Below are 22,008 nucleotides of genomic sequence, written 5' to 3'. Positions count from 1 at the left end.
TAGGGAAAAAAACCCCAGGGGTGTTCAAACTTGATAGCTTTAAGACTTGTGGACTTCAACTCCCAGAATTCCTCCTCCAGCCATGTTGGCTCAGGAACTCTCGCATTGAAGTGTGCAAGTCTTAAAGCTGTCAAGTTACAAGACCCTTGCATCCCTAACCCTTTAGAAAAAAAAACCCAGGGGTGTTCAAACTTGACAGCTTTAAGACTTGTGGACTTCAACTCCCAGAATTCCTCTTCTTGCTCTTCATCTTGATGATGTGTGGACGGGCAGGGGAGGGAGCTGGGACCGGTTCTAAACAGCACTGTAGATTTGTGGAACCTTTTCTCTAGAAGAGCTTAAAACTGGCAGGAATCCACCCCTGCACAGTTGGCAGAATGAAAGGGCAGCTATAAAAATGCTGAAGAAAAGATTAGTGTCAGGGTTCCAAGTAACACCCCGAGCGTAAGAAGCCTTGAGGTTCCTCAAAGTTCCATTTTATTAGCGATATCATATTGGCACATCTGGGAAAACCCAAATCTGAAAGTTTCCAGGTTTTCCCCACCCAAAAGAAAGTCCAAATCTCTGCCCAGCACCCCCATGTCCATTACATGGCCCAATGAAGCACCGTCTGAACTGGAGATGCCTCCCAGTCACACCACTGCAAGTGTCCTTGATTCTCTGAGAAAGGAATGTTATTTTCACTACCCCGTATAATCCTCCCTCCCAATTTCCTACAGCAAAACATGTGGCAGTCCTGAAGGGTCAATGCAAAAGATGGCTTCCAGGCCTGACAATTAGTCTTTGCCCACCTAACATGCAATTGCTCCATATATAATAATTTCTATTTGGATTGGAGGGGTACATGTTGTCCATTGCTGGAACGTGAAAAAAAAAGGGAATATTAGAGAGGACAAAGGATGCTGAGAACCTGATCAAATCACAAAGCCAGCGATAGTTTTGTGTTCTGCAGGACATGATTGCTAGTGAGGGTTACCTTAACTGTAGTTGACTCACCTCTTACTTCTACAACTCTAAAGAGAAATTTTCTTGCTGCCAACTTCAGGTTTTGGTTCTTCAAGCTCCTGATGCTAATTGGAATAACCGTGGGTGCCTTCTATATTCCTGATGGAACATTCACATCTGGTAAAAGAAAAAAACCAATTTTTTCTGTGTATTTAAATGAATCTGTGATGCAAAATTTTGTTCATATGTATGCAGGAATTGCTTTAATTAAAGGGAGTGTCTCAGGGCTGAAAGAATAGAATAGAATAGAATAGAATAGGAAAATGGGACAGTAGAGTAGAATAGAGGATAGAGGAGAAGAAATAGAATAGAACAAAATAGAGAATAGAGTAGAATAGAGTATTGAATAGAATAAATAGAATAGAATTCAGTGTTTCTCAACCTTGGCAACTTGAAGATGTCTGGACTTCAACTCCCAGAATTCCCCAGCCAGCGAATGCTGGCTGGGGAATTCTGGGAGTTGAAGTCCAGACATCTTCAAGTTGCCAAGGTTGAGAAACACTGGAATAGATAATAAAATAGAATAGAGAATAGGAAAATAGAATAGAATAAATAGAATAGAATAGAGTACAGAATAGAATAGAGAATTGAATTGAATTGAAAAGAATTGAATTCTTTATTGGCCAAGTGTGATTGGACACACAAGAAATTTTGTCTTTCGTGCATATGCTCTCAGTGTATATTAAAAAAAAAACATTCATCAAGAATCATAAGATGCAACACTTAGCGATGGTGCTTAAGTGTATTTGTTAAATTTATTTAATGCCTGTCTTTACTGTGGGGCCACTCTGGGCAGCTTACGATAATCAGAAGGAAGGAACGGAAAGGCGTGCAAACAGAACAGAAGTAAAATAACAGAGCAATGAAACAAGCAATGACAAAGGAACCCAGCGAGAATAACACATCAATCTGATAGCCAAAAGGATGGGTGGATGGAGAGCAGAGAGCAAGGCGGAGCGAGCTGAAGTCCGCCATCGATCTGGCAGCTACCTCCAGGGAGGTGGGCTAATTTGGGGGCTAATTCTTGGGCCAAAAGAAAAATGGAAAGATATAAAGGTAAGGCTACTTGCTGGCCTTACCTTAAGGTTGTGCAGGTCTAATGGATGCCAATTTTTTGGGAACAGGAAGAAATTAAGCCTGAGAGAAATTATAATCCATTTAAGGCTGACACGGTGCTTCCAAAGTGTTTTTAAAGCTTACACATCCTCCAGGCCTCTGTGATATATTTAAACTTCAGTGACGTGCAGTGAGGTTTATGGCTGGTGAGGCACTGACACAGGGGTTTCAATTTTTTTTTAGACTTGTGGACTTTCAACTCCCAGAATTCCACAGCCAGGCATGCTCAGTTCCGATTTAAAGTGACAGCATTTGTTTTTCTCCTTTGCGAAAAAGTTTTCCTTCATTCTTTTTCTTCTCCTTCCTCCCTCTCTCCCTCCCTCCTCCTATAGAGGGCACTTTTTTAGAGGCTTTTTTACACAGTTAAGCACTAAGCAGAGTCATCCACTGTGACTCTGGCAGCAACTAGCTCAGCCTTTTTCCTTTTACATTTTCTTTTCTTTTCATGATGACAGTGGTGAGGCTCTGCCTCCCCTGCCTCCCCTGACTGCACGTCCCTGTTAAACTTCTTCCTGGGGTTTGTTGTCTCATTCAAGGATGGTAGCATGAGATTCGGGTTAATAAGGTTCCAAGTAACACCCTCAACAAAAGAAGACACAGGGGCTACAGTTTCCTCAAAGTTCCATTTTATTAGCGATGTCATATTGGCACATCTGGGGAAACCCGAATCTGAAAGCTTCCAGGTTTCCCCCACCCAAATGAAAGTCCAAGTCCCTGCCCAGCACACACATGTCCATCACAAGCTCCCCGCTGGGAGAGCGAGTGTGTTCAGCGAAGCATTGTGAGAGTTGTGTTGGAGAACACACAAACCAGCATACAGAGACACTGCAGTTTAAATAGGCTTTTACTTTCGTGGAAACAGAGGTATCAGAGTCCATCAAACAGCCCAAGTCATACACGGATAAGACAGTCAGTCATCGACGTCTTTCAGTTAAGGGATAATCCAAATAACATAGTCCAGTATCATATAATCAGTTCATAACTCAAAGTTTGCTAGCAGTTGCAAATTTTACAATAGCTCACAGCACTCAGATCAGATCAGCCCAGCATCTAACGAACAGAGAGCTAACAGTCATTCTGGCTCCCTCTTATGGCCGATTGAGGAAAACAGCAACCAATCACATTTTACAGTATGATTTAAAAAAACAGGTACATCATTTTTACATGAGTTATATATTGCCAACACAACCGTTGGAATTTTATTCCTAACAACATGATCCAATCAGGCACCGCCCCAACTGGAGATGTCTCCTAATCACACCATCACAACTGCAGGCAAGATGTCCTTGACTCTCGAAGAAAGGAATGCTGTTTGGACTATATATCTCCCATACTCCATATAATCCCCCCTCCCATTTCCCCACCGCATTGAATATGGCAGGCCGGAAGGCCCAATGCAAAAGATGGCTGCCAGGCCTGACCGGAAGTTGAGAATGACTATCTTGTGTCTCTTGTGTGTTTTCTCCCCAATGAAGTCTGGTTCTACTTTGGCGTGGTTGGTTCCTTCTTCTTCGTCCTCATCCAGCTCATCCTCTTGATTGATTTTGCTCACTCCTGGAGTCAAAATTGGCTGCGCAATGCGGATGAAGGCAACAGCAAGTCCTGGTATGCAGGTGTGTATGAAACATGCCTGTTTCGGAATACGGTCGATGCAGCTAAGACTAGAACAAACTGTACATCTTTCCCTATTACTAAACAATATCATGTAAAAGCACTGATTTAATAGCAATAGCACTTAGACTTATATACCGCTTCATAGTGCTTTGACAGCCCTCTCTAAGCAGTTTACAGAGTCAGCCTATTGCCCCCCACAATCTGGGTCCTCATTTTACCCACCTCGGAAGGATGGAAGGCTGAGTCAGAGATCCGAACTGCTAAATTGCTGGCAGCCGGCAGTCAGCAGAAGTAGCCTGCCGTACTGCATTCTAAGCACTGCGCCACCATGGCTCATTTAATCTGGCTACTTTCCTTGCATTCAGTCACCTTATCCCTTCCACCTCATTAGATAGCACAGTTCAAAGGCAATTTTTGTAGGGCCTCTGCGCCCCAAGGTTTGAATGGGCCGCCTGGAGCTGGGGCTTTGGTTGTAAACTCCTTACTAAGCCTGAATTCAGATGTACAAACCATGATGGTGGGCATTCCTGCAACCCATGAAGCGAAAAGCATGAAGTAAACTGGAGTAAACTAACTAAAAGCAAATAAACGACTACTAATATGATGGCGTAATCCGGCAATTTTGAGCTAAGGGGTGTATCAGGCAAATCTTCAGCATGTTGAGCAAATGCCTCATATATTCTACACTGCCAAATCTAATACCAAATCTTCCCTCCTCCTCCTCCTCTTCCGTAGCTCTGTTTGTCTTCACCTTTCTGTTGTACGCTGTCTCCATTGCTGCCATCGTGCTACTCTACGTCTATTACACCAAATCAGATGGCTGTACCACAAGCAAGATCTTTATCAGTCTCAATCTCATCTTCTGCATTGTGGTCTCGATGGTCTCCGTACTGCCCAAGGTCCAGGTAAGTGTATTGCAAACCATTTATTTGTATCGTTCCCCACCGCCTTAATCTTAGGTAGAGGGAGGGTGGACACTTACAATGCAATGTGTATTGTTTATTGTCATTAGTTTGGTTCCACCACAAAACCACGTTCGATTAAACCGCGCTCGACTAAACCGCATAGCTGATGTCATCAACAGGGCGACAACAGCGCAGAGACAGAAGCACGCTGTAAACACTAAACCTAAAATTAACCCCTAAACCTAAACCTAAAAACCCCCTAAACCTAACCCTAAACCTAACCCTAAACCTAACCCTAAACCTAATCCTAATCCTTAACCTAACCCTAAACCTAACCCTTAACCTAACCCTAAACCTAACCCTAACCGTTAACCTAACCCTAAACCTAGCCCTAAAGCTAACCCTAACCCTAAACCTAATCCTTACCTTAAGTTGAATCAGCTTGCTTTCAAAGCGCTATTTAAAGCGCCCTTCTTTCTCCACGCTGGCTGTTGTCGCCCTGTTGATGACGTCAGGGACGCGGTTTAATCGGGCACGGCTTAGTCAAGCGCAGTTTTGACGGGTCACGATTAGTTTATCATTAAAAGTAATATGGGAGCTCCATCGTAGACACTGAGGGCCTTCTAATGACCAGTTTTGCTAACAGGGAGCAGGCTGTTCCATAGGAAAGGACATCACTGCCATCATCTTCTTTCCATATAGATGGGGATCCTTTGGACTGTTATCTGCCAGCAACGAGACCAGTGGTGTCAAACTCAAGGCCTGGGGTGCTTCAATCTGCCCCACAGGGCTGCCCTGGAAACAGGAAAGGATTGGCCCGCAGTGCCTCTCCCGAGCTCCGTTTTCGCTGGCAGAGGGTTGCAGGAGGCCATCACAGCTGAAAATGGAGCTCAGGAGCCAGTTTTCACTGACAGAGCACTCGGGCCACCACAGGTGCCCCTGACACGAGTGGTGTCAAGCTGGCCACCCCCACCCTGGCCGGCCCCCTGGCCCGCCCAAGTTCAAACACAAACCTGATGCGGCCCTTAATGAAATCGAGTTTGACACCTCTGAACTAGAGCAATAATATCTAGAGCGGGGGTGTCAAACTCATGTTGTCACAGCAGCATCACATGACATATTGGGACTTCCCCCCCTTTATTAAACCGGGCAGGGGCAGGGACAGGGCCAGCATGTGACGCATCCAGCCCGTGAGCCACAAGTTTTATTGTTCTGATCTAGAGCATTCAATGAATATGATCATGGTAGCATAGTGCAAAGGAACCCCCATTATTGTACCTAGTTCGGCCCTCGTTTGCCCTGAATCTGGTTTTTGCTCCTCGTAACAAGAGTTTTTGCTCCTCTACAGGATGCTCAGCCTCATTCTGGCCTTCTCCAAGCCTCCATCATTACTCTCTACACCATGTATGTCACCTGGTCAGCTTTGGCCAATGTACCAGGTAAGCAGTGTTGCTTTGTTCTTTTTTGAAGTCTTTGTGCCTTTAAAAAAAAAAACCCAAAACCCAGTGGAGACTCTTTTGACCAACTTTCTGTCTTTTTCTAATTTTCATGACATTAATTCTTGGGAGAACTTTTAATTCAATTAATTCCTCTAAGACAGAGGTGTCAAACTCAATTTCATTGAGGGCCACATCAGAGTTGTATTTGACCTGGGGAGGGCAGGGTGTGTGTGGTCAGCTCGACGTCACTCGTATTGGGGGCGCCTGTGTGCTCTGCCAGCAAAAACAGTTCCCAAGCTCTGTTTTTGGCTGCAATGGCCTCTTGCAATCCTTTGCCAGCAAAAACGGAGTTCCAGAGGGCTGCCTGTGGTTCTTGGGAGTTCTGTTTTTGGCTGCAATGGCCTCCTGCAACTCTCTGCCAGTAGAAACAGAGCTTGCGAGGGCTGCCTGAGGCTCTCCAAAGCTCCGTTTTTGCTGGCAGAGGCACCGCGGGCCAGTCCTTTGCTGTTTCCAGGATGGCCCCATGGACCAGTTCGAAGCACCCCGAGGGCCGGATTCAGTCCCCGGGCCTTGAGTTTGACACCCCTGCTCTAAGAGACATTCCTGGATTCTTGGACTTTTAAACATCTTCCATTACTTTTCTCTAGTTTTCTCTACAAATTCAGGCATAGTGCCCTCTTCTGGGGAAAAAAAAAACTTTCTCACAAAGGATCATGATTCGTGCTGGCCAGAGAGAAGAGGGCTAAGCTTCTTCCTGGTGCTGTGGGTGGGTGAATATTTCTACCTCGCTCCCTTGGAAGACCTGACCAATCAGCAAGCCTGGGAGACTTTGAGGAGCAGGCAGTGGTCACACTTGAAATGAAACGTGCATAGAATTTCTCTTTTCTTTTCCTAGAGAAACACTGCAATCCCACTCTCCTGATCAGGGTGGCAATGAACAGCACAGCAGGCCTGCCTGAGGCTGGCCAAGCAACTCAGTGGTGGGATGCTCCAAGCATTGTAGGCCTAATCATATTTGTCTTCTGCACTTTCTTCATAAGGTGAGATTCCTGATCCAATGACCTGCATGAATTTAAGCCTCGGTTTGCTTAAGCATTTGTTTTACGACGCGACAACATTGGTTAGGTTTACAGAACGTGCTAATCCATCAACTGGTTTGCAGATCAGCATGTCTTCCTCCTCCTAAGCCAAAACCAAACAAATCACATTGTAGCTCAGTGCGATATTGTTCCGGGGCCTCCAACAATGCTTTGCTGAGGTGTTTTCTGTACACTGAGTCTCTCCGTTTCAGCTGCAGGACTCCCTCTGCTGGTTATGAGATTCAAATTGCTCTTCATTTATAAATGAAAGGCTCTTGATTGATTAGACTAGACTTAGAATAACTTTACTGTCGCTTTAAATGTACCCTAATCAGCATGCATTAAAATAAAATTTCATTGCATACAGCTCTCGAAGGGTCCCCGCCTACAATATACACTGTATAAACATGACAAAAATATAAATAAATAAAAAATAAAATATTATGCACATACCCAGTGGTGGGATTCAAAAATTATTACTACCGGTTCTGTGTGCATGGCTTGAGGGCCATGGCAGGGGAAGGGTGCTGCAAAATTCCCATTTCCATCCAACTCCAGGGCAAGGATACTGTAAAATCCCCATTCCCTCCCTATCCCACTAACCTGCTTTCCAGCTCCTGTTCTCCTGTGCAGGGCAACAGAAGAAGACCCAGCCGATCAGCTGGGACTCTAATCAGCTGGGACTTGGGAGGCAGAGAATAAATGGGGGCGGGGCCAGCCAGAGGTGGTATTTGCCGGTTCTCTGAACTAATCAAAATTTCTGCTACCGGTTCACCAGAACCAGTCAGAACTGGCTGAATACCACCTCTGGCATATACCCACATATAATATATGACACAGAGAAACAACACAGTCTAGTTTGGATGTATACATGTACATACTGAGAAATTGAATATATGCCATTGATTCTGAGCCACCATGGAGATCTTGACGTTCTCCAGGGCGATCTGGCCTCAGTCCTGCCCCTTGTGGTTTTTCAGTGTTGTTGCACCCATCATTACTGTAACGGAAGTCCATCTACTTGCTTCTCCCTTCTCTTTCCTTCCTCTTTTTCCAGAACTATGGATTTCTCAAGGGAGTTAGGTCTTTTGCATGATGTGTCCAAAATTTGACCCTGGCTATTTGTGCCTTGAATGAAAACTCTGGATTTCTTTGTTCTGTGCTCTAGTTGTTTGTTTTCTTGGCTATCCATGGTGTTCTTGAAAGTCTTTAGTGCAGGTTATTTAGAAGAGTAGGGACTTGGAAAGGTTTTAAATGGTTAAAACAATCTCCTTACAGTCTCTGCCTAGAAAGTACAGCTTTAATCAACCTGGCAAGTATTTGTACTTTTTATAGGCTGGATTATAAAGATCATTCTCCCCATGCATCTAATCATATTTCAATAACAGCCATGGAAAAGCCTGTATCATATGTTTATTGATAAGGGAGCAAAACCAGACTATAGGATCTGTGCTCTTTCCCCATATGGTTCCTGTACTCAAGGTAGATATCCATCCTCCCTTCTCTGGGGTGTGCCAGATATGCAGATACTACAGTGACAGTCACATTGTCATATCAGAGGTGTGGCAGATTCCATGACCCATCTGCTTGCCATGTGTTATTAAAGGTAAGGGTTCCCTTTGCACATATGTGCTAGTCGTTCCCGACACTAGGGGGCAGTGCTCCTCTCTGTTTCAAAGCCGAAGAGCATTGTCCCAAGATGTCTCCATGGTCATGTGGCAGGCATGACTAAATGCTGAAGTTGCAGGGAACGCTGTTACCTTCCCACCAAAGGTGGTACCTATTTTTCTACTTGCATTTTTTTATGTGCTTTTCGAACTGCTAGGTTGGCAGAAGCTGGGACAAGTAACGGGAGCTCACTCTGTTACGCGGCACTAGGGATTTGAACCACCGAACTGCTGATCTTTCTGATCGACAAGCTCAGCGTCTTAGCCACTGAACCATCACGTCCCATGTGTTATTAGATACATTTAATGAGACACAATGAAAAGGGAATTTGGCATGTTGCACTTTCAGAATAACAGAGTTGGAAGGAGACCTTGAAGGTCTTCTAATCTATCCCTATGCTCAAGCAGGAGACCCTGTACCATTCTGGACAAATAGCTGTCCAATCTCTTCTTGAAAATCTCCAGTGATTGAGCACCCTCAACATCTGGACGTAAGCCATTCAACTGATTAATTGTTCTCACTGCCAGGAAATTTCTCTTTAGTTCTAGGTTGCTTCTCTCCTTGATCAGTTTCCATCTGTTACTTCTTGTCTTTCTTTCAGGTGCTTTGCAGAACAGGCCAACCCTTCCCCTGTCTTTGTTGACAAGAATGCCTGTGGACCTTGCATGGGTCCCTCTAGGTGTTCTTTAGAGATAGCAATGGTGGGCTATAAATGTCAACCAAGGCAAATTAAATTTGAGGTGATTATGATATGGAATTACTAGGAGTAGGACTTGAGGACTATAGTGGTGATTAGTCTTATTTGTAGGGAAATACAATATTCACAGACCCTGAAATAGAACATCCTACAGGAGCTTGGAGTTCTCTGATTTCTCCTTCACACTACACTGAATCTCCTCCAGATTTCCTAGCCATTCCAGGAATGCTTGTCTAAGTAAATCCTGTACACTGTTTGAGATGATCTACCTGTTTTGGGGTTGATTACTCCTAGTACATCACAAATCACTTCTGGTTTGGCGGATTAACTTCCAGAAACCACCCAATCACTCTTGGAAGGGCATGGTCTGGAAAGGAAATTGAACAGCCCAAGATCTCCAGAATGTTCTGTTCCCAATTCCGAGAGGCTTTCCACATCTTTATTCATGTGTGTTTGCTTTATGGTAAATGGAGGTTTGGTCACTGGTTGGATCGACCTTGGCAGCAATTTTAAAAGAAACTGCCATGATCTATTTTCAAAATATCAAATATCTCTACCAGCCCCAAAGGACTTGCTTCTAAAACAGGCCATAGAGGTTGGAGGTGGTTTCTCCCACCCCCAATTCTTCATTTACCTTATGACAGTGTTGCTGAACCTTTTTGGCACCGAGTGCCGAAACAGGAGTGCGCGCATGCACAGGGGGGAGCACCGGGAACCAGAAGAGCAGCTCCCCAGTGCACGTGTGCATGCTGGGAAGCTGAGCTTCTGGCTTCCTATGTGCACATGCATGCCAGTCACCTGGTCTTCTGGTTTCTGGCACACATGCATACATAAAGACCAGCTGACCGGCGCAATCCAGAAGAGAAACAGGCGACGGCTGGCATGCCCGGAGAGATGGCTCTGTATGCCACTTCTGGCACGCATGCCATAGGTTCACCATCATTGCCCTATGACACTCTCTTGATAAAACTAGATTTAAAAGATGCTTTTAAACTTTTCAATAAGCTTTAAAACAATGGATCCAAATAGTTTCTCCATTGGTATATGGAGAATAATGGATTGTGAATATGGAGGATGAGCAGGAGGGAGATGGATACTGATTGCAGATTAACTTACTAAGCCTCATTTGTTTTGATTCTAGCATCCGTTCCTCGGACCACACACAAGTGAACAAGATGATGCTCACAGAAGAAAGCCCAGCTATGCTAGGGGGTGGAAACACTAACCTTGAAGATGGGGTGAACCGGGCTTATGACAACGAAGAGGAAGGCGTGTCTTACAACTACACCTTTTTCCATATCTGCCTCTTCCTGGCCTCCCTCTACATCATGATGACACTTACCAACTGGTATAGGTAGGTACAAGTGGCACTGCCCTTCTTCTCCTGCTCCAGTTCCATCTGTGTCAAATAATTTTCAAGTTTCATTAGCTTGAGTTGTGTTTAAGGAGTGGGGGTGGCTATCTGAAGGTTGTTTCAAAACATCAACTGGCCCAGAACTTTATGCTCTGGGATTGTAACCTTTTGAGCACTTGTTAGCTAGTGCTGTCTTTGTGGACTTCCTGTGTGGTTTTGGAGGAGGCCCCAATGGTGGGTATCCTAGGTTTTACTTTCCTGTATGAACTTGTCTGTTTTTAAGCTAAAGACTAATAGATGTTGCTTCTTTGAGATGGTGTTCCTTCCTTTTTCAAGTGCAAATTAAGGTGCAAACCAGTGCTGGGATTCAAATTTTTTTACTACTGGTTCTATGAGGTGGCTTTGTGGGCGTGGCATGGCTTTGTGGGTGTGGCTTTGTGGGCATGACAGGGGAAGGATACTGCAAAATCCCCATTCCCTCCCCACCCCACTAGCCTGCTTTCCAGCTCCATTCTCCAGGGCAACAAAAGAAGATCAGCTGGGAGGCAGTAGGGGCATGGTCAGCCTATTTTCTGGTTCTCCAAACTACTCCAAATTTCCACAACTGGTTCTCCAGAACCAGTCAGAACTGGCTGAATACCACCTCTGGTGCAAACTCTTTCAAGACTTGATATTTGGACATTTCCTATAAACAGTAATGTAGAAGGTGCAGAGCAAGTGACATGGTGTATCCTCACTCTTCTAGCGCCTTGCCTTCCTGCACTTCGGAACCTTCTAGAGACAATCGTTTATAGAGTTGGCCCTGATTGAAATGGTTCCCATATACAATTAACAAATCAATAAACAGAATCTTTGGCACCCAAATTGAATGGGGTTTCTTAAGCTTAGGAAAAAGGGCGTATAGAGAAGAATGGTACCGAGAAGATATTGAACCATAATCTGGTTGGATTGGGCTTCATGTGTGGTGCAAACCCTCGCAACATAATTTAGCGTGCTGGCTGAAGCAACCTGCTATGGCTTACTCAAATCTTTTTTTAAAAAATAAAAAAATAAATTCCCAGCGTCTCAGGATGCGCTATGCTTCTTCAGGTTTCTAGCATTCCTGCTTTGCCCTCTTCCCGTTGCCTAGGAAACCAGCATGATTTGTCAGCTTGGCGCAAGTCAAGCTTTGGGGAGAGCAAAAAGAAAAAATTCTCCTCAGATGAACTCGGCGTTGGCTGGGGAAGCAGAAGCAGGTGCTTCTTACAAGCTGGCAAGCCGTGCCTAGAATGGAGCATTTGGGGTGAGGGACCGGGGAGGGGGCGGTTGGGGGGGCGGCGGGGGAGAGAATGCAGGGGAGGTGAGACCGTGGTTGCAAACGGCATTGCCTCATCCCGAAGACCACTATATTCCATGGCACAGAACATTATCGCCGAGTCCTTCGGTTATTTTTAGCGCATGACTTTCTGTCACGTCCCCCCAGACCTGCAACGGTGCCAAGTTGCGCTGCAGTGGGCTGGCACTGGCCATATATTGCCTCAGCAGGATTGACACAGGGTGTGTGTGTGTGTGTGTGTGTGTGTGTGTAGACTAGAAGATGGTCGGGTCCGTGACACTGCTCTGACCAAAAAACTGGGCTGCCCTGCCAAATTCTTGGCTGCCGCTGCCCTTTCCGAATGAAAACAAACCAGAGAAGGGCTTGCATGCTAAATTGGGGTTGGGTTCTTGATCTTGCTTTCCCTCGGAGAGGAGGACGTCCAAGGTCAGGCTGAGTGCGTAACTGCAAGAACCAGGCTTGAAAAACAAGGAAAGGGCCAGGAAAGGACCTCAGGCAGCAAATAAATCCTATTATTCTTCTCCCACCAGGCAGACGGACAGGCGGGCTGGCTTTGCTACTGCATAGACAGAACTGGGAGAATCCAGCCCTGCCACATTATTGGTGTGTGTGTGTGTGTCAACAAGGCCCTACAGTAGTATTGCTCAATCTTGGCAGCTTTAAGATGTGGGGACGTCAACGGCACAATTTCCCAGCCAGCGTAAGTTTGAAGTCCACATAATTTGAAGCTGCCAAGGTTGGGGAGAGCAGTGCCCTACAGATTTTCTGGAGGTCCTTCTGCCTCCCCCTTGGAGTTTATTTGGGAAGAAGGCAGGAAAAAGTTGTCTGGGAGGGCTGTTACTCATTTACAAAGGCTTTGGCTGGTTTCCCACCTTGCCCTAAACTGCGGCATGTTTAACTAAGGTTTATTGAATCAGCTACGCTCGGCTGGATTTATGTGCCAGATCCTGGTTTACAAGCTGCATTGGCTGAGTTTGCAGCAGAAGCTCAATCAGAACCAAACAAACCACAGTGTGGTTTAGCCCAGGCTTAAATTAATTACCCAAACCTGGATAAAAGTGGTTTTTCTTTGGGTAATGACACATAAACCCATTTATACAACAAGGATGTTTAAAGTTTACTAAAATAGACTTGAAAAGTTCCCAAGTCAAAAATTTGAATAATTTCATCAATGACCAACGGTAACTTGTTCAAATGACATAAAGATCATTCAGAGATACTGTTTTTATAATAGAGGTAATCCTCAAGTTATGAACATTTGTTCAGTGACCATTCAAAGTTACGACGATGCTGAAGCAAGAGACTTATAATCAGTTTTCAAGATTTATTAAAACTTTCTTATAAGTGGTTTTGGGTAGTGAAGGAAAAAGTTTGGGAAACACTAGTTTAATAATAATAAGAGAATAACAGAGTTGGAAGGGACCTTCTAGGTCATCTAGTCCAACCCCTTGCTCAAGTAGGAGACCCTATACTATTTCTGACAAGTGGATGTGCAGCTTCTTGAAAGACTCCAGTGATGAAGCACCACAACTTTTGAAGGCAAGCTTATTCCACTGGTTGATAGTTCTCACTGTCAGAAAATTTCTCCTTATTTCTAGGTTGAACCTCTCCTTCAACTGTTTTCATCCATTGTTCCTTGTCTGGCCTTCAGGTGCTTTGGAAAATAGGTTATCCCCCTTCTTCTCTGTGACAGCCCCTCAAATATTGCTATCATGTCATCCCTGATCCTTCTCTTCTCTAGACTAGCCATGCACAGTTCCTGCAACCATTCTTCATATTTTTTAGGTTCCAGGTTTAGCATGGTGTGCTCCATCTAGACTAGTCTTACTGATATGGATTTGCAAAAATGTCCCAAGGTTTTGGTAGTAGACCTTTGCCAGTGGTGGGTTTCAAAAATTGTTGGAACCTACTCTGTGGGTGTGGCCTCCTTTATGGGAGTGGCTTGCCACCCATGTGACCAGATGGGAGTGGCTTGCCACCCATGTGACCGGATATGAAATTATGAATTAGTTCTTAGGTTGGTCCAAGTAGCTATTCAGAAACTCTGGCATTGAAGCATGCAAATCTTAAAGCTGTCAAGTTACAAGATCCTTGACAGTGGTGGGTTTCAAAAAATTTTGGAACCTATCCTGTAGTTGTGGCCTGCTTTCCGGGTCCACTGGTGGGGTTCTACCACAACACCGCGGACGACAAAATCGCGGTTGACGAAAGTGCGTATGTGACGTCATCACATCGCGACGAAAAAGATCGAAAAAGATCGAAAAATGTAAAAATAAAGCTAAAACCTTCCCGTAACCCCCCCAAACCTAACCCTAAACCTAACCCTTAACCTAACCCTAAACCTAACCCTAAACCTAACCCTTAACGTAACGAAAAACCTAACGCTAACCCTTAACCTAACGCTAAACGTAACGCTAACGCTCTAACCCTAACCCTAACCCTTAACCTAACCCTAACCCTAACCCTAACCCTTAACCTAACCCTTACCTTTATGTGAATCGGCTTGCTGTAATTTAATTTTTATTTCAATTTTTCGATCTTTTTCGTCGCGTTGTGATGACGTCACATACGCGATTTCGTCGACTGCGCTTTTGTGGAACGCGCTTTTGATGGGTCACGCACTGGTGGAACCTTTTCTAACCGGTTTGGTGGATTTGATGAACCGGTTCTACCGAATAGGTGCGAACTGGTAGGAACCCACCTCTGACCTTAAAACTATCAGGAGATTTTGCCTACATAAACTGGTGTTCTACCTCTGAGCAACAGTTCTTCCCTTGCCCTCGTTTCCCCTTCGTTGGCCTTCCACAAGGCCTTTGAGGACACAGGCTGTGTTCCATTAGTTGGAGTGGCCTGGTTGTTTGATTTGGAACCGTGAGTTTGGAGGCGTGTAAGCAATCCCAGGCCTCATAGTTTCCCTTGAATGGTCTTTTCTTTCTCTTCTAAGGGAGCTAGAAGCCAGCCTCATTTGGAGTGACATGTTCAAGGATTTGGGAATTATTTTTAGGATTAATAAATGCTGAATGTGTCATGCTTATATGCATCTATCCTGATGGAGTGCAATGGGATGTACAGATGCCCTGTTTCCCCAAAAAATAAGCCCTCCCCGAAAATATTGCAGCACAGCAGCATCCAGGAGATGACCACACTCACCACCTCCTGCACCTCAAGAATAATAAGACCTCCCCAAAAATAAGGCCAAATGCTTATTTCAGGGGTCAAAAGAAAATAAGACCCTGTCTTATTTTCGGGAAAACACAGTAGTCCTGTGGGAAGAAAGTCCGACTTACAGACAACACACAGTTAGGAACCCCGAAGCTTCACAATGTTTTCATGAATGGTCAAAAAGAGTCTGTATATTAAATAAACAAGTGGCATCAGAGGTTCATAAAAACGTTATGTGGCTTCTGCATTTTCTCAGCTTCAGGAAGGAATCCTTGTTCACCTTTGTTTACTTATAGGCAGCCCATTTATGAGTGTGAGTTCCAACTTCCATACAAATTCAAGGTGAAAAACCGTGAGGAATAGAACTTGTTTTTAACCTTGGGAATGCCTGTGTTAAAGCAGAGGTGTGGGGGCGAGCAGTGGGAGGGAGGGAATTGTAAAACATGTAGTGGATTTGAGCAGGAGTGGGCTTCAAAAGCTTCAGCAACAGGTTCTCTGCCCGGTTGCTGGGTGGGTGTGGCCATGATGGGTGTGGCCTAGTCAGACTCCTGCACCATGGTGGGAGGGGGAATTTTTGCCTTCCCAAGGCTGTCCTTGAGCTTCTAGGAGAGCAAAAATGGCCTCACTCAGGCTACAGAGAGTCTCCGGAGGCCAAAAACGGGCCCATTTTTGGTCTTCCAGAACTTCTGGGAGGCCCATTTCCCACACTCCCTGAGCCTCTATGCAGGCCATGCACTTACCTCGCATCCAAACCGTGCTGCGTGGAGACTCCTGAGAGGGGAGGGGTTGAAGGGTGGAGAGGGGTAGGAGGGGCCAGCCAGGGATGGGATTTGGAGGTTTTCCGAACCGGCCATAACGTTAGCTATGGGTTTTCCCGAGCCCAGGCAAACCCGTAGCAGCTCACCCCTGGATTTGAGTAGGAGGTTTTTTTGTAAGTTTCTCTTACATAACATTCGAGCTGACCTAAAATGATCTGTAAAAAAACAACCCAACCCAGAAAGGAATTAGAGTTGGCCCTAGTTGGGTTTGGGATGCAAATCTACCCGGTTGTCTCAGGTCTGTTTTCAATGGCAGTTTATGCAGTTGCTACTGTGAAGGCCCATCCAGTTTAATAAATCAGCAAATTGAAAAAAAAAAAACCCATTCTGTTGAATATACTTGGTAGTATAGCTTTTGACTGATATGAAATGGGATTAGAACTAGTGTGGTATTAGTCTAGTGCCCTGTTTTTCAACTTTTTAAGATATGTGGACTTCCAAACAACTAGGTTTAAGGTAAAGGTTCCCCTTGCACATATGTGCTAGTGGTTCCTGACTCTAGGGGGAGGCAGTTCTGTCTGAAGATGTCATGTGGCCGGCATGACTAAACACTGAAAGCACACAGAACACTGTTACCTTCCCACCAAAGGTCGTTTCTATTTTTCTACTTGCATTTTTACCTGCTTTCAAACCGCTAGGTTGGCAGAAGCTGGGACAAGTAACGGGAGCTCACTCCGTTACATGGCGCTAGGGATTCAAACTGCTGAACTACCAAACCTTTCTGATTGACAAGCTCAGCGTCTTAGCCACTGAACCTCTGCATCCCCAAGTTTAAAAGTTGTTAAGTCCCATAGGTGCTTTTTTCAAGGGGTGACCTAGACTTCCTTGTCTTTCTTTGAAAATGTTTCACTTCTCATCCAAGAAACTTCTACGGAGAACCTCCATAAACATAAAGTCACTAAGCTTGAGAAACACTGGTCTACTGTGTCTGGAAAATAGAATTTCAGTTGATTAATTTGTTGTAGTGTGTTTGGAAGGGTGAAATTTCTGAAGTTTCTAAACTTGTTTCTCAAACTTGGCAACTCAATGCTGGCAGGGAAATTTTGGAAGTTGAAGTCCTCACGTCTTCAAGTTACCAAATGAGAAACACTATTCTAAATGGCACTCCGTATAATTGTGTTAGTGACGGCATTAGAGACTGACCTAGAAGGAGGTCTGAACTGAACATGAAGGTTACAGCTGATGCATGTGTTGTCTCCATTACAAGGTTTTGTTGCATTTGTTAGGCCTGAGAATCTGATTAACAATAGTGCGTCAACTCGGCATTGCAGTTGCTATCCAGCTGTGTACAGATGTTGAAACAAATAGGTGTACCGGCTTGAACAAATCTGTGCACAGATCCAGGAACAAATAAGTTTCTGTTTTAGCTGTACCCTGGCTTAGTGGCTAAGACTCTGAGCTTGTTGATTAGAAAAGTGGGCAGTTCGGCGGTTCGAATCCCTCGTGCCGTGTAACTGAGTGAATTCCCGTTGCTTGGCCCAGCCTAGCAGTTCAAAAGCACGTAAAAATGCAAGTAGTAAAATAGGGACCACCTTGGTGGGAAGGTAACAGCGTTCCGTCTGCCTTTGCCATTTGGTCATGCCGTCCACATGACCACGGAGACGTCTTTGGACAGCGCTGGCTCTTTGGCTTTGAAACGGAGATGAGCACTGCCCCCTAGAGTCAGGAACCACTAGTGCATATGTACGAGGGGAACCTTTATCTTTAGAAGAACACAACAAATAATCTGACATGAACAATGTGGGTTTCTGTAGCAAACGTGTTTGCAGCCTGCTGAAGAGGGCTCCATTTGTTTTTGGCGCATAAAACAACATGCTTTGAATATGCTTTGTTCTGTGCATAGAGTTCTTTTCCTTAGAAACTTTGAAAATGCTTTGGTTGGTGTACCAGTGCGCGGCTGTTCAGCTTCAGTGTAAGCTTGAACATTTAGGAATAATGGTTTCTTAGAATGGGTAGATTTCTAAGAGATGGGAGCAGCATGGATTTAAACCCATCAGCTGTCCTAGAGTCAGATTTTCTCCAACTTTATAGGATGACTGTGATTAAACACTAGAAAAATCACATATGTCACACTGAGGAATATTAATAATTGACAAAAGGTTGGCTATGATGGGCAGGAATCATACTAAATCCCTTAAACTCTTGAATGTTTGATATACCTCTTGTCTTTCCTCCAGGCCTAATGAAAGCCGCCAAGAGCTGACCAGCCCATGGACTGCTGTCTGGGTGAAGATTTCATCCAGCTGGGTTGGGCTTCTCCTGTATCTTTGGACGTTGATTGCCCCACTTGCACTTCCAGACCGTGACTTCAGCTGAAAACTTTCAAAGAGTGCCAACTTCCCAAGGGAAAAAGTTACACAGTGCCATGAGAAATAAGCGAGCGATGTCAATACTTATGGTTTGAGTGTTAGGTATGGGCTCTCAAGCTTATGAAGGCAGAAGTGACCAATCCTCCTCTTTACTGTGTCTTATATTCACAAATCTACAAATCTTTTTGTGCATTGAAAAATTTCTTTTTTAAAAAAAAGTTAAGCTCATACACACACACACACACACACACACACACACACACACAGAGAGAGAGAGACATAGACATATACATGTATACATACGTACGTACACACACACAAATTATATATATATACACACACATACACACACACATATACACATATACATATGTATGTACACACACACACACACACATTGTGTCACAATCCCTGGTGTGCCCAAATAGGGGAGGGAGCATACTGTTTCTCTTTTCTGTGTATCGGCTCACTCTGGGAGCCATCCAGGCAGAAAGCCATTTTTTAAAAATGTTGCCTATGTTACATTTGTGTTGCAATTGTGCTGATAAATAAATAAAGGGAGACTAGTATAGATCTATTTCAAGCTATTTAGCTCTCATCAGTAAGGGTATGGCTAGCTGATGAGAGCTAAAATGGCTTGAAATAGATCTATGCTAGTCTCCCTTTATTTGTTTATCAGCACAATTGCAACACACACACACATACACAATATTTGCCATAGGGATAACATGTGTTCCTTTTTAAGTTGTGGTTTAAAGGATTTTTTTCACCACTTTGCCTTGTTACATGAAGCCTTTTAAATAAACTCTCAGTTATTTTGATATGGAACTTGATGGTAATAAAATTAATATCCTGTATTAGGTCGATGAATGTCGAGCATAGAAACAGACTATCACCACAACAGTGCTTGGGTAAACTTGGTTTAGGGCAGCCTTCTGAAAACCTTGATTTTAATACAGTGTTCTATACCAACCTAGTCAATTATGGTTTACTTAGCAAACCATAGTTATATCATGGTGTAGCACATTCTACGATACGTGTCTCGTTCTGACATTTAGAGACGCGTAAGAAATGATTGTGGCTTGAGGGAAGACATTCCATAAATGGTAGGTTTGACTGAACGCACTAAAAAAAATCACATCAATAACCTGAAAAATCGCATCAATAACCTAGAATAGTTTAGGCTATGTCTCGCTTTGTGAGACCTCTGTTGTGATTGATCAAAATGACAAACAAATGTTGTCATTTCCCAGCTCACAAATTTTATGCAAAATTTTCTGACTAATAAATTTTATTCAAAACTTTCCAACTAAATTTTTTTATTAAAGGTTATTATAAGCTTTCGCAAACTACAGTTTTTATCTTTGAATAAAATGTGCACGTTGGAAAAGATGCTACTGGATCCTTCTGAATTTTGCTACCATTGATTAACACTGTTCTTCTACAAAGTTTGCAGTTGTGTTTAAAAAGTAGTGTGACGCATGTCCTTTTTTGTAGCATCCAACATAGGGCAGCACTTTTGGGCTCTTATTTAACAATACAGTAAAAGAAACAACATGTTGCATTTATCCTTTCTTTGCTAATATTGTTGCTGTTCTGAAATTTCGCCTGCATTTTGTTCCCTTTTCCTTTTTTATGGACAAGCAATGGGTCTCCTCTTTCTCCTCCTCCTCCTCCTCTTCCTAGGAAGAAGAACATTTTGGTAAGATACTTTGGGATGGTACATAGAATTAAGCTCCAAAGGAGGGGGAAAAGCCCCCATCTTTTCCTTCTCAAGAAAACCGATGAGTTATAGAGAAGTAGCAACATAGAAATAGACAGTGGGAGCATTTGCTCATGATAATTCATTGGAGCTTAGTCCCACCGTGACTGGATTCATTGTTGTTAGTTGCTAAGTCGTGTCCGACCCATCACGACCCCATGGACAACATTCCTCTAGGCCTTTCTGTCCTCTACCATCCTCTGGAGTCCATTTAAGCTCACGCTGACTGCTTCAGTGACTCCATCCAGCCACCTCATTCTCTGTTATCACCTTCTTCTTCTGCCCTCCGTCTTTCCCAGCATGAGGCTCTTCTCCAGTGAGTCCTTCCTTCTCATTAGGTGGCCAAAGTATTTGAGTTTCATCTTCAGGATCTGGCCTTCTAAAGAGCAGCCAGTTTTGAGCTCCTCTAAGACTGACTGGTTGGATCGCCTTACAGTCCAAAGGACTCGCAGGCGTCTTTTCCAGCACCAGAGTTCAAAGGCCTCCAATCTTTGGCCTTCCTTATGGTACAACCTTCACAGCCATCCATTGCAACTGGAAAAACCATAGCCTTGATTTTACACACTTTTGTTGGCAGGGTGATGTCTCTGCTTTTTAGTATGCTGTCTAGATTTGCCATAGCTTTCCTCCCCAGGAGCAAGTGTCTTTTAATTTCTTGGCTGCAGTCCCCATCTACAATGATCAGAAGGCAGTTTTTGTCTTCCTGGAGGCTCGATGAAAGCCTCTGTCTGGGAAGGGCAACCCCCCCCCCCATGGTTCAGGAGGCCGACTAGGCCATGGCCACTATGGCTACGCCCACCTAGCAACCGGGCAGAGAACCCCTTGCTAAAATTTTTGAAGCCCACCCCTGCATTTAATTATGAGGGTTGCAGTGTCCCCGGGTGATGTGATGACTTTTCGTGGACCTTCTGACAAGCAACGTCCATGGGGAAGCCAGGTTCACTTAACAGCCATGCTACTCACTTAACAACGGCAGCGATTCACTTAACAACTGTAGCCATAAAGTTCATGAGATGGTTTCAAAGGTCACTTAACCACTGTCTTGTTTAGCAACAGAAATGTTGAGCTCAATTGTGGTTCTACGTTGAAGACTATCTGTAACGGGGGGTGGGTGGGTGTCTTACTATAAATCTCCTTCTAGCTGGAACAGTTCTCCATATCTGACAAGGAAGAAGTTTGCAGAAGCACTGTCTGCTAAACTCTAGTGCAGTGGTTCTCAACCTTCCCAAATGCTGCGACCCTTTAATACAGTTCCTCATGTTGTGGTGACCCCCAACCATAAAGTTGGTGTCTCGGTTCCTAAGACCATTGAAAATATGTGTTTTCTGATGGTCTTAGGCGACCCCTGTGAAAGGGTCGTTCGACCCCCAAAGTTGTCCCGACCCACAGGTTGAGAACCACTGATCTAGTGCTTTGATTATTAGTGTTGATGTTTGATATGAAAGCCCCAACACTGGGAGTCTTTAAGAACATCTGTCTGAAATGGTATAGGGTTTCCTGCCTAAGCAGTGGGTTGGACTAGAAGACCTCCAAGGTCCCTTCCAACTCTGCTATTGTATTACTCTGAACGTATTTCAGATTGCGATCTGAGACCTAGCTTTAAATTGCTCCTCTGAGAATGGGAGCCAAGTAAATTAAATAGTTTAAGAAGAAGGTAGAGAAATAAGTGCCTATTTTTTTGAATGGGAAGAAAACCTGGGAACATTTGGGAAATAAAATAAACGCATGGTGCTGTTGAAAATGACATGTAGAAGGCAAAGTTAAC

General features: G+C 44.2%; 1 protein-coding gene across 1 annotated transcript in view; it reads left to right on the top strand.

The window, feature by feature from the left end:
* Nucleotides 1–18,599, top strand: part of SERINC2 (serine incorporator 2) — a 34,991-nt gene extending 16,392 nt beyond the window's left edge. The window contains exons 4-10 of the mRNA XM_032228432.1: nt 1,046–1,125; nt 3,597–3,734; nt 4,471–4,640; nt 5,989–6,079; nt 6,975–7,119; nt 10,665–10,877; nt 18,350–18,599. Of these exons, the coding sequence (XP_032084323.1) occupies nt 1,046–1,125; nt 3,597–3,734; nt 4,471–4,640; nt 5,989–6,079; nt 6,975–7,119; nt 10,665–10,877; nt 18,350–18,488 (976 nt within the window). The 3' untranslated portion in view covers nt 18,489–18,599. The remainder of the gene's footprint in view (nt 1–1,045; nt 1,126–3,596; nt 3,735–4,470; nt 4,641–5,988; nt 6,080–6,974; nt 7,120–10,664; nt 10,878–18,349) is intronic.
* The last annotated feature ends 3,409 nt before the right edge of the window (nt 18,600–22,008 follow it).

This window comes from Thamnophis elegans, chromosome 12 (genome assembly GCF_009769535.1).
Source record: "Thamnophis elegans isolate rThaEle1 chromosome 12, rThaEle1.pri, whole genome shotgun sequence".
Taxonomy (NCBI): domain Eukaryota; kingdom Metazoa; phylum Chordata; class Lepidosauria; order Squamata; family Colubridae; genus Thamnophis; species Thamnophis elegans.
Note: the sequence above shows the minus strand (reverse complement) of the source record. Positions and strands in the feature narration are given on the sequence as shown.